This window comes from Pholcus phalangioides, unplaced genomic scaffold (genome assembly GCF_987345545.1).
Source record: "Pholcus phalangioides strain wild (caught in Gottingen) unplaced genomic scaffold, Ppha-v1.0 ptg000009l_1, whole genome shotgun sequence".
In the NCBI taxonomy this organism is placed as follows: domain Eukaryota; kingdom Metazoa; phylum Arthropoda; class Arachnida; order Araneae; family Pholcidae; genus Pholcus; species Pholcus phalangioides.
Window position 1 is genome coordinate 20,773,508 of NW_028301602.1, and position 16,160 is coordinate 20,789,667.

The following is a 16,160-nucleotide window of genomic DNA, read 5'->3' on the forward strand; positions in this document are numbered from 1 at the left end:
CCTTCTCCATCGAAGCGCATCTGAAAAAGATCCAATAACTTCAACAAGAATATTTATTACACCAGGCGCCTAATAAACGGTTTTTTTTTCTGAGAACGGCATTCTTTCTCATGTTAACCGGGGTAACAACATTTACAAAAAAAAATCCATGTCCCCCTTTTCTGAAGAAATCTCATCCCCGCAGAAGAACAAACCACACAGTGTTGTATGAATGTAATATTAATTGGAATCCGGTTTCATTTTCCCATGTTGTATGTTACCATATAAATAGTCTTCAACACAACCAAGGACGATACCGGGAGTCTTACACACATCCCAACATTCCCCAAACACCCTTTTTTCCTATTATATAACTAGCTGGCGCCAGGGCATCTCGGTTCCGGTCATCCGTCAAAATATCACAAGACTTTCAAGAAGACAGTAAAAAAAATAAAATAAAATGAAACCACTTCTCGACAAATAGATCACCATGACTTGGCTTCTACTGAATCTCATCATCAACGGCCGGGCCCTCTAGAGTTACCTCTTTGAATATCAAGTGTTTAATGGCACAAGTCATTAATTAATTACACAGCCACTTTACATCGTTGATCGCTCCAGACTCGGAATAGCCAAAGAAAAAGCTCGTTGAGAGAAATTAAGATGGTGATTTTTAACAGTGGAACTTCGGTTAACGAGTGAATTGATTAACGGGTGATTTGGTTAACGAGAACAACTTCTGAACGAATTTTGATTCGATAAACAAGCGATGATTTCGCATTACGAGCAAAATATTTCGGCGAAGTTCATTTACTTTATCACAACTGAGCCGATGATTTTTCGTTTTCGTCCACACAAGTACTGTGTAATTGTGGGTAATATTCTCTCCTACAGTCTCTGGTCAGCATGTCTCACTCGAAAAATGAACGTGAGAGCGTGAGTGTTTACGACACGGAACTACATGCAGCAGCGTAACCTTGCGTATGTGCCCCCAAAGCCTTTTTTTTATTCTGCGTCGAAGTGTGTGACTCTGTTGGTATAGTACCTGTGCTGCAACAATGGTCTCCATGACGAAGGGTGAGAAGAAAAGTCGTAGGGAGGTGATTACTTTGGAACTTGAGAAGGAAATCTTCGGAAAGCACGAGTAAGGTATGTGAGTAGCCGACATCGCAAGATTCTATAAGAAGTCTACATCTATAATTTGTACAATATTAAAGAAGAAAGAAGTAATCCTTGAGTGACATCGTGTACTGCCTCAAAATCATCAATATAGCCTGAGATGGGGGTCACCGGGAGAATCCGCAATTTCGTTTGGAGATAATTGTGGGCTGTGTGGGCTTGTTGCATTATTGAACGTGACTTTGAGGGGCTAACTCATAAACAGGAGCCAAAAGTGGTCGAAGAGATTGTATCCTTGGGGGAAGACCGTGGGACTAGAGGGGAAGAGGACTACATTTAAGATCTAGTGGAGAAGCATGGCAAGACTTGACCACCTATAAATTTATGGATCTCCGTTGAGCGCAACAACAAGCGCTTATGGACGGCATCTAGTCTTGAGGAAGAGTGAAATGAAGCGTTCCTCATTTCTCAAATAAGATGTGTAGAGAGAGAGAGAGATGTGCAGATTGCGCTAATCCGTGCAATTTTTTTAGATAAGAACCACCCAAATGGAGCTTTAGCAGTGCGAGCAATTAATTTGGCCAACGACAATGCAATTTTCCATTTCCTCAAAATCCTAGAAAAAGGAGGCAGAAACAAGTGTCATTGGATAGGTTCCTTTATAAAATCACACAAAGAAGGGAAGATTGTGGTGTGTGGAGCCAGCAGACAACAGAGAATAATTATTGATTAAATGTCATTTTTATCAGTTAGTTTTCATTTGTATGAAAAACTGTGGAACGGATCATCCGAGTTTCCGTTATTTCCTACAGGAGGTTTGATTCGATATACGAGTGATTCAGATTGCGAGCACGTTCACGTAATGAATTATGCTCGTTAACCAAAGTTCCACTGTTCATGGTTTTGTGTATAGCTGGGGGCCCCCTTCTCGCACACACACACACGCGCGGTTGGGGCAAACTCCGTTAATGAAAGAACACTGACAGCATTTAAAAAGAAACGCTTTTTTTTTTCCTATCAGCATTCAAAGCATTCTCGGGTGGTTCAAAGGTCAAAACATTTCAACGGACTTGGTGGTGGTTGCTTAGATCTTTCTTGCTTTTTTTCCACAATTTTTTTTTTCACTACCATAAAGTCTCGTCGTTCTGGCGGCCGCCGTAAATTGAAGTCTGAATTGTGAAAAAGAAATGAAAGAAATATATGGTGATAGAAGTCGGGAAGTGAGCAAATTCTCGGCACGAGCGACCTCTAGACCTCACTCAAAGCTAGTGAGTGATTCGCGTAAATATGACCGTCCTTTTTTCATTAAATGTTTTCGTAGAGTTGAACCTCGTTTATACGTCGCTCAGTTATACGACTTTCGCATTTATACGACGTTCGACTTTGATCGCAATTGGTTCCCATACATTTTAATGTTGAAATGCAGTGAAACCTCGATATAATGATATTCTGTGGACCAAGAAAAATATCGTTGTTGATAAGTTATTGTTATATTTAGGGGTAACATTATCATCAGCCCCCCCCCCCCCCCCAATTTTTGTTGTTCTTGGCATCTTTTTTGAATTGCTGTTGCTAGTACCACCATAAAAGGCTATCACAAGAATTTCGCTACAACGGTATTTGTTAAAACGGGATTTGACTGCATTTTTAGTATAAACTAGCTGATACCTGGCGACGTTGCCCGCCCCGTAAAAAATTTATATATGTATAGCTTATTAATTACTTCTTAATCAAAAAAATTTCTGCATCAAGTAAGAGAAAATTACTTTTATATTTAAATCTTCAGGCAATCGCTTGTGGATACACAATATTTTTTCTTTTTCCATCTGGTGTGTAGATGTACAAATTTTTGCTATTACCAACACGCGAACAGGTGACGAAAAGGTGTCCGCGTGAAAAACAGAGCTCAAGTAGCTTGATACCTGCCACTGCTAACAACTGGCCTTGCACTTTGTTGATTGTCATGGCAAAAGCTAAACGAATCGGGAACTGTAACCGCTTGAAAGTGAATGGCATTTCTTCGGTGATGAGTGGGATACGTGGAATGAAGACTTCTTTTTCTTTGTAACATCCAGTTAGAATCGTTGCTTCAATGATGCAATTGTGCAATTTCTTCACGCAGAGTCTGTTGGCATAGCAGAGTATCGGTATCTCCAAATTTCTTAAAATCATTATAGGTGCTCCGACTTTGAGGGTCAAGTTGTGTGGTGGCACACCCGGAATATCCAAAGAGTTCAGAAATTCTGCAGGATATACAGAACTGCCTGCGCTGTGTCTGTGACAGTGTCAACCGATTTGTAAGATGTGGAGTCTCCCGGAATAATTTTTAGGATTTTTACGTTGATCTTGTTCACACTGTCATTTTTCGGTGCCAGAATCGCACTCTCACAAAGCCCCTCATGGTTTCGGTGATTTTGTTGAATGTTTGGGAAGACTTTGTCTGCAAGTTCTTGAACTGAGTTTATATATATAATAACTGGTAAAATCCATTTGGGAACGTTATCAGTCCAGTGCTTGGGTCTACGGGAATTCTTCCATTGCCAAGTTTGATCAACTGATGTGAAAATGATAGCAGTGCTGAGTCATTTTGCAATTGAACTCGCATGTTGGTGGATAATGATAATTTTTTAGCTTCGTGCCAGAGTGTTGATGTCCTAACAAACTCGAGGCGACCACCGATAGACAGCACCTTCACTTCCAACACATCTCACTAATGGCAGTAAATTGCAATGTAGCGATATGGCCAGAGTTGGTGTTTGGTGAAGTAGAGTGCTGATGATTTGAGGCAAGCATCGAGTTCATCAGCTGGCGTTGAACATTTTTATTCCCTGTTTTATCGTCGTAGTTGTTGTTCTCTGTTGTTAGTGACATCAGATGTCCAGCTTCTGCAGCGAATATTATTCAAACTCCTTTTAAGCAATTTTTAAATTGAAACTATACTTCAACGATGGGTTGTTGATGAGATAAGGGCCGCATTATCACTTACAGGACACCCTGTATATAGGCTAGCAGAAATACCCGGCGCTTCCCGGGTTTTCTTCAATTACTGGGAGGATTGGAAAAGTGACAAACCATTATAAAGGAATAAACTGTTATGATGGCAGCGTTAAAGATGTGACAAACTATTGTAAAGGTATATACATGTCTGAAATGCATTGTTGGAAACCACGGTAACCAAAGTAAACGTTCCGAAAGTGATTGTTGAGGTCCCAAAAACATTGTTGCCCGACAGTTTTTCGCCCGTTTCGGGCATTTGCCCAGCTCTGACGAACTTTTAAAGTAGCCTACGGTTCAATCCCGGACCTGTTTGGTATATATGCAAAATCTGGCGACGATCGGTCTAAAACTGTAGATTTGTATAAAGAGCATACATACATACATACATACATACATACATACATACATACATACATACATACATACATACATACATACATACATACATACATACATACATACATACATACATACTTTCACATTTATATATAAGATTGCAATGTAAAGTTAGTTGTTTTCTATCAAAAGGGAACGTATCCACCTTTGTCATACAATTAGGTACTGTATTTTTCATCTCTCGATAACGGACACCCATGGGAAAGAAAATTTTATCCGCTGACGAGGAGTGTCCATTAATGGATAGTAAAATACATTGAGTCCCATCGATGTAATTCAAAATTGTGTTCGTCAGTGGAGGAGTCCGTTATGGGGGGGTTCCACTGTAAAATGATCGTGTTTCTCATGTTAATGACGAGGAGGAAGTAAGTGTACCTTCCTGGGGCTAGTTAAAACATTCTGGAATCAACAGTTGACGTAGAAATTTCCAATTTTTCAAACTTAACCAGTTCAAATTTTTTAATTTTAATCAAAAGGTAGCAATTCCACTATTTTTCTTTAAAAACGGAACATTTCCAAAGTTCAAATGTTTACAACTCTCTTGAATGAAGAAGCATTAAATTCAGATATTCTTATACCATTCCTACATGCTGCTACCTGTTTGGCTATTTCCTACTTTTGTAAAGTAAACGTATTCCGGAGGAACATGTGTTTTATTTCTGCTGTAAATTTATCACAAAAGTGGAAAAATGTTCCCTTTTCAAAATAAGCTCTTCAATCACTCGACGTTTTCACTTCTACTCGAACACCAAATATTTTTAATAAAACGTCATTTATATCCATCAAAATTCGTGAAATTTCTGGATACAGTGGAAACGCGTTGCTGAAATGCTGAAACAGTTCTTGCATATGGCACTGCAAAAAGCCATAAATTTCAGAGTGATTATTGACGTATACGGAAATAGCTATTGAGCTGGCTGATGGTAATTTAAAGTGGACACTCGAGTGATTTGTTTATTGTTTGTTTCTGAGAATACACAGACGCGGCGAGACCTGAAGAAGACATGCCCTTTCAAAATTTTGCTTCCAATGTTTTCAGCGTTATCCCCCGTAGAGTGTGGAAAATTGCATTGTTAGCATTTGGAGGGTACAGGTCTGCTGATAAGAGACATATACTATACACCCAACTGTATGTTTTTTTCCGATAATTTCTTGATGAAATTTCTTTCATTGCGGTGCTTTACTTGCTAGCTGTATCAAAAAGTCTAAACTAATGCGTGTCTTCTTTTATCTTCAAAAGAATACTATATGAATAATGGAGATTTAACCAAAGGTAATGTGTTCTGCAACTTTATTTCTCTAAGCGATTTGAGAAATGCGATTTCAAAAATTCAATTTCTTTTTAACTTTGAGAATGATTTAAATGATTTTTTTAAATAACAAAATAGGAGATGCATAATTTACCCTTTATTCGACGGTGTTGTTCTCAAAAGCAACATGGTTTTTTTGTTATATTTCTCAAATAAAGGAATCGTTTCAGCATTGGCGCTTCTGAGTAATTCCTAAACATTCGATTTTTAATTTTTCATGAAGTTTCCGTACAAGCCAATCTCGTATTTTTGACCCTTGAAAGGAAATACCACATGTGAAGGAGACATATTGCTGTGCATTCTTCAACAACGATAGAAAAGTAAATTGGTAAACAATAAATGACATTTTTATACTACTTCTACTATTTAACTGAACATGCACCTCGTACACATTCCTCTGCGGAATTTCCTAACGAATCGGCACATGCCGGAGAATGTGTGTTCTGAGTGGCCCTAACGTATTTACGTTGACGAGTCGCGCTTGTTTCTTGTTCATGCTGTCATCTGGCTTCCATTTTCTGAAGTAAAGATGGAAATGCTTGAATTTTCATGTTTGTCAGTATGACACATTGTTTTACTATTAAACTCTATGTAAATCATGTAAAGATAGCGTGTTCCTTGAAATGCAAGCTCTCATATGTTTTTAAATATTGCCAACAATCTTTTTTGTCATGCAATGGCAATGAAGAAGTCAGGAGAAGAACTGGAAGTCTCGACACTCTGATAAGAAATGCTGTGGTGAGGAAGTGGAAGCATGATATTGGCACATCCTAAGAGGGTTTGCAGGAGAGGACACGACACTGATATTAGAAGGATACATGAGAAGATACAAGGAGAGAGGAGAATGTTAACAGAGGGACCGAAGGAGTGGAGTGGATAACAGTATCGTTTGTTAAAAAGACAAACTCAAGATCGAGTAGGATGCAGAGCCATGATTGCCAACGTTCGAATAGGAGACGGCACCTTATGATGATGAATAGCAATCAGGGTATTTCATTCGCTTAATATAACCCCTCAAAATATTTGTCCTCTGGATATTTCAATCCTTGCCAATTAAAGGATTAAACACATTGAATTTTAATCATGTAAGACTATTTGGGGTGGGGGTTAAAGAATTAGAGAAGTCCCAATGGTGCGACTTTTCCATTTCACGACCGACCTGGCCTCCTGAATCGACGAACGTCGTATAAACGAGGTTCAACTGTACTTCATCGTCCATTTTTTTTTTATATTGTACATTGCCTATAGAACCTCTCCCATTTTATTTATTCTTTTTTCCCGCGCTTACTATGTGACCCTCACTCAGTTACGGTTTTGGATCTTCCCAATAATAATAATACTACTACGATGACTAACAACAACTACTACGATTCCGATCTCCTCGTGATGGCATTGCCCTAATGGCGACGAATGTCTTCGTCGTCGTCGGAAAGTTGATCATACTTGTTTTCCACAAAAATTTTTCTTTTCTCTTCCCCTTATTCGATTACATTTGATTCTTTCTTTTTTTTTTTTCTTTTTCAACGAAAGAAAAAAGAAAAATGAAGCAAAAACAAGAGCTTCATTCCTGGGCTTTAACTGGTCCCACAAAACACGAACATGTTTATTAAAAACAATTTTTTCCCCCTCCTTACTTTGTATAGATGGCGTTCATCCTGCCTTAATGACTTTTTTTGGATAATTAACTTTGTATTCTAATTAATTGATTTATACACGGTGTCGAGTTTACAGACACCGTGGAGGATAGGCACCTCCTATATTGTAATACAACAGGAGGGAGTGAATAACTTGTTTTTTTTGGTCTTGACCAGCTCGCCCATAAGTCAGAGGTAAGTGATAAACAAAGCCATGGCTATAGCGTTGGCTAGAAAGCGCAGTTCCTGGTTGAAGGACACCTGTATGCCATATCGCAAATGGATTTTTTTTTGTTGCATTTTTAATAATTGCACTAACTAACAAGATATACTTAGGGATGGGATGAATAGTCATTTAGCCGAATAACCGAATACTGGATATTCGGCTGAAGTTTGGCCCGAATATCAATTTTCTTAAAATTCATCCCAATTATAAATGAAATTGGCGTTTTTAATTGAAAATAAAATTATTGATAATTTTAAATGATTGATATCGAATTTTAATTATTCAATTCATTATTTAAGTAAACATTAGAAAACTGGTAATTGAAAGATGTTATTGCCATGATACTGAAAATCAAATTTAATGATATGTTGTATTTTGATATTACTTACAGAATCAATTTTTTTTAACACTGTTACAATTTTTTAAACCTAATTAACCTTTTGAGTGGCGTAGACAAGATATCTGACTTTGTGGTAAAGTTCTGGCTTTCATTCATTCGTTGGCTTCCCAAGCACAATGCTGCAAACTGTGAATTTTTACCGCTCTTCCCGTTATTATTATTATTATTTCAAATGGGCCAGTCAATTCTGAACACCTTGTGTGAACTCAATTGCTAAACTCTGTTCGGGATCTTATAGTTTGAAGCTGATCTAAACGAATTATTAACTCTTTCAGCATCATACAAATACAAATACAACGCCACAACAGGAAAAATGCACAACAGCATGAGAAAAAGATGCCCACTAACAAATATGGATGTCATATATTCCAGAAATTTAGATACATTGACGAAATATCTCGCCCCTTGAAAGCTCTTTTCTTTAGCATTGGCAAGCCTAGATATTTTGTAAAGTTGATTTCTCAATTAAACAATTTTCTCTATAATCCTTAGTTTGCACCCGCTGAAAATCGGAAGAAAATCTACTTTATGTATGACAGTTTTCAAGGGGATTTTGTGATTTGACTTTCAACTAGTAATGCATCCTAAAATTTACGACTTATTTTTCCTCTTTAGATGGTCGTCGTCCCTTCTGCCTTTTCGGCACAGATGCATATACCTCCGATACAATGGAAAGGACACGACCTTTAATTGCTTACCCTCAAACGGGCTGTTCACAGCCTGAAGTAGAAGAAATATGCAATCTCCCATTCACTTGTGTTTCACAGCCTTTAGTTTCGATTATGTTTTACACTCAGACTCTCTCCGACTTAGTGTGATATGTATATATGGACGACTTTTCAATTTGTGATTTAGGACGGTTCCAAAGATGACTTAGAACAATTGTCGCTCGTTATGAATGACATAGACTCTCACGTGCAGTTCACAGCCGAATTTTAAACAAACAATTAACTTCCTTTCTTGGACGTATTAGCAACTAAACAGAAAGAAATCACATTTCCGAACCGCTGTCTATCGCAAGCCTTTCCCGTTCTCACTACTACCTCATTTCAGATCGTGCCATCGCATGCAATCATAGGCGGAGATAGACTTGAAAGTGTGGGGATGGGGGGACGGAAAATGATGATGGATGGGGGCCAGGATGATGATGATGCCAATTCATATACAGCCATATACGCTAAATCAGACGGCTAATTAAAACAAGATTAAATGAGCACGCTCTCTGTGTTGAAAATCAAGAATGTGAAAAATGGACCATCGCCGCTCATTTATGACAAGAGTTCCATAGATTTAAATTTCAAGGAGCGAGAGTTTTTCACAAAGTCATAACTTTTCATAACTGTTTTTTTGTTAAGCAAGGATTAATTGTTGTTTTGATAAGTATTGCATATACGAGTATAACCGCATTAATCGCATTTACTCTTAATACCATTGCTAATAGTGCAGAAATGATTGTTGTGTAAAATAAGTATTTTGTGGTCAAGATTGGTTAACAAGGAAGTTAATGTTTTACAATGGGTAGCTGTACTTTTGATAACCATGAACAAATCAGCAAACAGCTGGGAAAAAAAGTTGACGGATGGATATTGTAAGAATTAATGTTTAACAACGAAAAGAGTTGAACACAGGCACCATGATATCGAAAAAAATATAAAATGTAGTAGAAAGTATAGAATGATTGACCGATCCTATGTGTGATGGCTGAGTGTGCAATGGGGTAAATTGGATTCTAAATTGTACTTGAGAAATTGTTAAATGATCAATGTATGGGATGTTTCCTAGGGATACTGCCAATTTTGTAGTAATAATTAAACTAAAATGAAGACAAACTTTTTTCCCCAGTTGTAGGCAGTGATCACGCCAACAGTGGTCTCCATGATGAAGGAGATGTAGACCATTAAAATTAAAATGGGTCTAGCGCTCTACATAACTGTTTCACAGTCACGGTCGTGGTCAGAAAGTTCTTCATAGAAGTCTACATTAGCCTTCTATGAAGGCACTTGATTTCGGGCCTTCAAAAATGTACTAGTGTAAACGACAATAACTCAACATCACCGCTCCAACGCCATAGTTTAGATTGATTAATAGCGGGAATTCTAAGAAAATTCGAATAGAACAATCGGGTACCTCCATTTCACAAGCGACCAATCAAGATGCTGCATTAGCCATACACGGAGGCTCTCAGCTTCATTCTGACCACGAGCTTTTTTTAGACAAGTGAACTGGTGTGCTTTTTTTCTCTGAGCAACCGAGAGATAAGATTTGGTATTCAACCCAAGTGAGATTCTCGGCCGGCGTGATTAGTGTGATTAGATATTCTTCCTCTAAAGACGACACCTACTGTGTGTCGAAATGCATTAGGAGTTTTGTTCGTTGGTGTGATTCCTTTTGATATAACCTGTTTCCAAACATGTATTGACTACTATTTATACATACCGCTCAAACATGTACTCATAGATAAACTTGTATGAACGATAAACAAACTTGTGCGTAATTGTCAACTACCCTAAAAGTTTTTGGAAGAATAGTGGAGTGTGTCTAAAACGGATAAATACCTTTAATAGATTTTGAGCCTTTCCTTGCCGAATCGCAGTCGGGTTTGACACCCTGAGTTGCCGTTCCCTTGATGGGTTTCCCAGTTCTGGGAGTGACACACCAACAATACTTCGTCGATTTGTGGCACTGAGCTCTGACGTATAGACCGTCCGTTGTACATTCCGGGATATATATTCCAGCTGCTGGATCTTGGCGGTGATTCTCCATCGCAGTCTGTCGGGCAGTGACGCAGTCTTGAAGTTCTGGAAGAATTTCCGAATCGAAAATTCGAATAAAGATTTTTCATTTCAAAATTAGAGTGCAAGTTTTAAAATTACAGTGTGAGATGTAAAGTAATATATACCCACGAGTGGGTTCGAACCCCCTGGTTTTTTATACGGGCCTATGTTAGAGTTTGAGTCTTAAGAGTTACTTGTTCCTCATGTCCGAAGTTGAAAAATCCTCCGCAGTTTTGATTGCTGGAACTTCTATAACAAATTTCAGCGGCTGAAAGAGCTGAGGATTTTTCAACCTGCTGAAACACACACAGGATGCTTAACAATATAATATTAATATAGAAGTCCGATATCAGTTGAAGTTAAAATCGTTATTATATAAGCAAAGGCCCTAAATATAATGCTGTATGTAGGTTTTAACGAGTTCTGCCGACCGAAACATTTGTTGAGGCCCTCTTCAATTTCGATTTTACAGTTTTTCCTGGGAGGGTAACCCCGGTTGGGCCCATGCGTTAAGACGGAACTGCCTAGGCCATAGTGGCCAGCCCCCGTTAAAAGAAACCACTGACTATACTGTACTTTTCTTACTAAAATTTGATCGAAATAAAAAAATATATTTACCGTCCTCTTTGCCATCAACATCAGTAGCCTCGTTGCCGACGGGATGCCCAATACGACGATCATGGCGGAGCCTCGGCCTCGTATGCTGCTTACTCAATAGATCCGGTCGAGAAGAAATGCTATCCAAATCGTCACCTTCTTCAACTGGATCAACGATAATCAACTCATCAATAAAATTTGAGAGTTTACTGAACACAAAAAAAATATGTAAATTCACCCACTACATCCAGGGAAACGGCCATCGAATCAGCATTAAAATTTCTACAGTGGAAGACGGAACTATAGGGCCCAGATGGGAAAATGGCCATTAGTATAAAAAGTAACCATCAAAATTTTTCGAATTATTTTTTCCACAGATGATGGGAATTTTAATAGGATTTTAAACGCTAAGAATGGTATTTTAGACATTTTACTTGAGTTTGAAACACGATTTCTAAAAATGTATTAATTGTATCTTTAAGAAATTTTAATATGATATATATTCTGCTATACACATTGTGCCGAGGTTATGAAGCAAACTATCTATAAGTAAAGTAAAGTCTATCACATATTTATCTAATTACAGTGTTTTATAGAAGAAATGTGGAATGAAATTTCAAAAAATTCACAAGTACATCAAACAGATTTGAGTGTAAATTATGAGCATATCATACAATTCGTAAATTTTAGTTCATAACCTGCACCATTATTAGCTGAATGCACTGAGACAATAACAAAACATTTGAAAAAATTCAGTTTTTCCCTCTACTCTTTTTTATTTTAAATTTATAATTTAATGCCCATTTTAACATTGTTCAGCTGGAGTGATAGAGACTGTGTACCACCACTTAATACCGATTATATGCTTTCCAACTTATAGATCAAGGTATAGCATTCAAAATCGGAATCTTTACGAGTATGGAAATGTATTTCCTTGATAACATAAGAATGATAAGCGAAATTTGGGAAACAGTTTCGTAACTGATGATTATGTGAACTGTTTTCCTAAAATCAGGTTTTGAACACGGTCACGAAATTCTGCAGTGATGCTGATTCCAGAACAGTGAAATAATGTAGCAGCAGTTAAGATCAATTATTAAATTATAAATTATTAAAATTTCGTAAACTTTTTGATAACTGATGATAAAATTTAAATAGTATCACATGGTATCCTATATGAATGTTGATGATCAAATTACAATTTGTAGTCATTTTACAGATTCAGGATAGATTCATTTGATAATTAGAATTTTCGGTAATTTGAAGTTTTTCCAGTGACTTTTGACTTCGAAATAACCAAGTTCGACTGTAATATCTTGAAAACTTATTCAAAAAATTTCCAATGCTTTTTTCAGTAAAAAAATATGTATGTTTTTTTTCGATTACGTTATGATGCAAATGGGAAATATATGAAGCCAGTCTGCTTTTCTCGCGTCATTCACCTTATTTGCATATCCGTATGGCTAGGTAATTATTTCTTCTTCGATCTTCGCGGATAATTCGACGCGGTTTTCTCCTGCGAATCTCGATTCGTAAAGAAGGAACGATATAAAAGTCTATTCCTCTTACATAGAAAAAGGTAAGATCATCATTTCAATAAAAGCGCAGATCAGTTTCTGGAGTAATTTCTGGAATATTAATATGTTTAAGACATGGGTTAACAATTTCTTGAAGAACAGCGAATATTATGCTGGGTATAAAAGGAAGGTTAGTCCCTCGTTTTCAACAGGTTGGCAGTTGAGTATAGTAATAATTCGAGATGGGAAGAACAAAAATTTCTTCAGTGAAAATTGCGAACTCTCTTGAAGTATAATTGTTCACAGTAGAGGATTAGGATGTCTGCATACCATGTGTTCGAAAGTAAAGGCTGTCCTCACGAGCCTTTACAAGCACACATAGTGATGATATTGGAGTGCACTAAAAAGCAAATAAATAATGATAGAAGAAATAATTTTAGAGTTGATAGAAAAAATAATTATAGTCATAATAAACGGAGTACCGTACAATAACATAAGTGAGAGTCCAACGTTGGTGCTCAAAATAATAAAGATTTCAGACACCAAAAAGCTGTTTCGAGGAGAATATTGTTTCTTCTTCAGTGGTGGCAAGTTTGTTATAGCGCCGACTACTCGCATTGCACAAAACACGCGGTTGAAATGAAGCCGACGCACGATGATGATGATAATGATGGCAGAGGAAGAGACTTGACTTGATTGTGTTCCTTTCTCTCCATCATCGCGTCGATCTCAACCACGTGTTTCGTTCAAGCGAGTAGTCTACGTTATAAATCGAACAGATTTTCTACCATTGAAGAAGGGGCGACATTAGCCTCAAAACAGCTGTTTGGTGTTTCAAATCTTTGTTATTTTGAGCATCAACATTGGACTGTTACTTATATTATCATAAATGGAGTTCACCAAAAAGCTAATTTCAAAGGGAATAAACGTTTAAAATTTTATATAGTCTTTATATGAGCTAACCTGAATAGACAACATTTTCCCGTTCATTCCCCTATAAAAATTAAATACTTTTTACCGAATTCTAATCTTATCACTATGTGTGCTCGTAAAAAGTGGTCAGGACAGCCTTTACTTTCGAACACACACTGTATGCGGACCTCCTAATCTTCTATTTTAGACAATTCTATTGGTACAAGAGAGCTCCAAATCGTTAGTAATTTTCCCTGGAGAATTTTCTTTTTTGTCGACATCTCGAATTATTTCTGTTATTCTCTGCCGATCTGTTGAAGAAGACGGCCTTACTCAGAATAAAATGCGACGTTCTTCAAGAAATTGTTAACCAGTGTCTTAAAGGCTTATCAATGTTCTATAAAATTGCTCGAGAAATTATCTACACTTTTTCAAAAACGAGGATCTCCACTTTTTCTATACGATATACAGTCTTTTGCATCGTCTCATCTTTACGAATCGAGCCTCGCGGAAAACAACCACGAGAGTTATTCGAGAAGCTCTCGGAAATTATGCCTAGCCATAAGGACATGCAAATAAGGCAAGTGACGCGAGAAAAGATGAGTGGTCTTATACATAGTTTTTTTCTATTTGCATTGCAATGATAATCGAAAAAATACATATTTACTGAAAAGTATTGCGAATTTTTCGCATTAAGTTTTCACAAGGTATTTTTTCCCATCGTAATTTACAACTTTGAAAAAAAAAAATTAAAAATTCTGATGGTTAATTTTTTTTTTCTTCAAACGCCATTTTTCACCTAGCCCTATAGGTTCTTCCACCACTGTATTTTCAAATTCATTCATTCCGAAAAAAAATCAAAAATTAATTCATTCCGAAGGCTATCGTCGCTTTAAAATTCAGCATTGAAGATTTTTTGAAGCTATTTATAACTTGCCTTTTGCTGTTTGGGTTGTACCACGGCGCGTGAGAACGAATGTCGGTATTTTCGTTACAGTAAATAAACTCCACCCAATAAATTCACTGATATCATCGAACGAATCTTTCAAATTGGTACGAAATACTCAATTACGTAGGGAATAGTAACTTCTATCCTCGCGCCTCTCGGACGTGATTGCCATGTATAACACGTCCACGAAAGATGATACCCGGTCCGATTTATTGTATTACGACGTTCTCTCGTTTAAAACGCGTGGGCAGTATGTAAGAATCATACGTGACAGCACGAATCACTCGTGCCTTTGGGAATTATGAACACCGGTTCTAGTCTCTCCCCTTCGATTGAGACGCAATTTCGAATTGTGGGAGGGGGAGTTTTGAATTTATAGCTAATGTGACAAGGCCATAATTAGGAGAAAACGCCCATAAATCTATAAAATATTATTGTCACACACACACACAAAAGAAAAAGAGTCAGCGCAATTAAAAAAGAAGAATGTCATTAGCGATATGTTAATCAGATCCACCTGCATCGCCAATAAATAAAGTTATGGACAACGTCTGACCTTCGCCAATGACAAAATTCAGAGACCAATTTATCTTCGGTTCTATCATTTGTCGCCAAGTAAATTCATTAGCAGGAATTGGTTAATCACTCATTTATCATGTGTCTCGTTAAAAAGAAGTTGACACATCCGACTGTTTTTCAATTGGACAACTTCGCAACTTATCCGAACGATCTTTCTAAGTGTCAGTAGAGGAAAAACAAATCTGAATTAAAAATTTTATTTGTAGGAAAAAATATATATACATACAGGGTGCGTAGCAAACAGGGAGGTATGGCATTTTATTGGCAAACTGTTGATCCTAGACTGCATACTTCCAATTAGAAAAAGTGTCCAAATAGCGTAGAACTCATATATGATATTTACGTTGCAAGGGGTTGTATAGTTATTAAATAAAAAAAAAATTAACTTTTTATACAGTCCTCGTGTGCCCAAAACCCTTTGCGTTAAATGCGGGTAAAACAGTATTTCCGCATTTAGAGCTGTTTTTTCCCAACTTTCCTCCTTTTTTCGAATTCGAATATCTCAGTGAATATTGCACTTAAAAACATGGATTTTTTTTAGTTGGCATCAGGAGAGACAAGGGTTTCTAATTGGGTTTTTGAGTACTAGGGATTGTATAAAAAATTAATTTTTTCATTCAACAGCTATGCAAACCCCCTGAAACACGAATGGCATATACGAGTACTAAGCGTTATTCGGAAACTTTTTTAAACTGGAAGTATGCTTTTGCACAGGATCAACGATTCACCAGTAAAATGCCATACCCTCTGTTTGCCTATAAATATTCCTTG

General features: G+C 37.2%; 1 protein-coding gene across 2 annotated transcripts in view; it reads right to left on the reverse strand.

Annotated features, from left to right (window-relative positions):
- The window catches only part of LOC149082224 (SPARC-related modular calcium-binding protein 1-like), a 110,395-nt gene that overhangs the window by 13,973 nt on the left and 80,262 nt on the right, over window positions 1-16,160 (reverse strand). For both annotated transcript variants that reach the window (XM_089235735.1, XM_089235734.1), the window contains exons 8-9: window positions 11,454-11,597; window positions 10,617-10,859 (exon numbers count right to left, since the gene is read on the reverse strand). In XM_089235735.1, coding sequence (XP_089091861.1) covers window positions 10,617-10,859; window positions 11,454-11,597 — 387 coding nt within the window. The remainder of the gene's footprint in view (window positions 1-10,616; window positions 10,860-11,453; window positions 11,598-16,160) is intronic.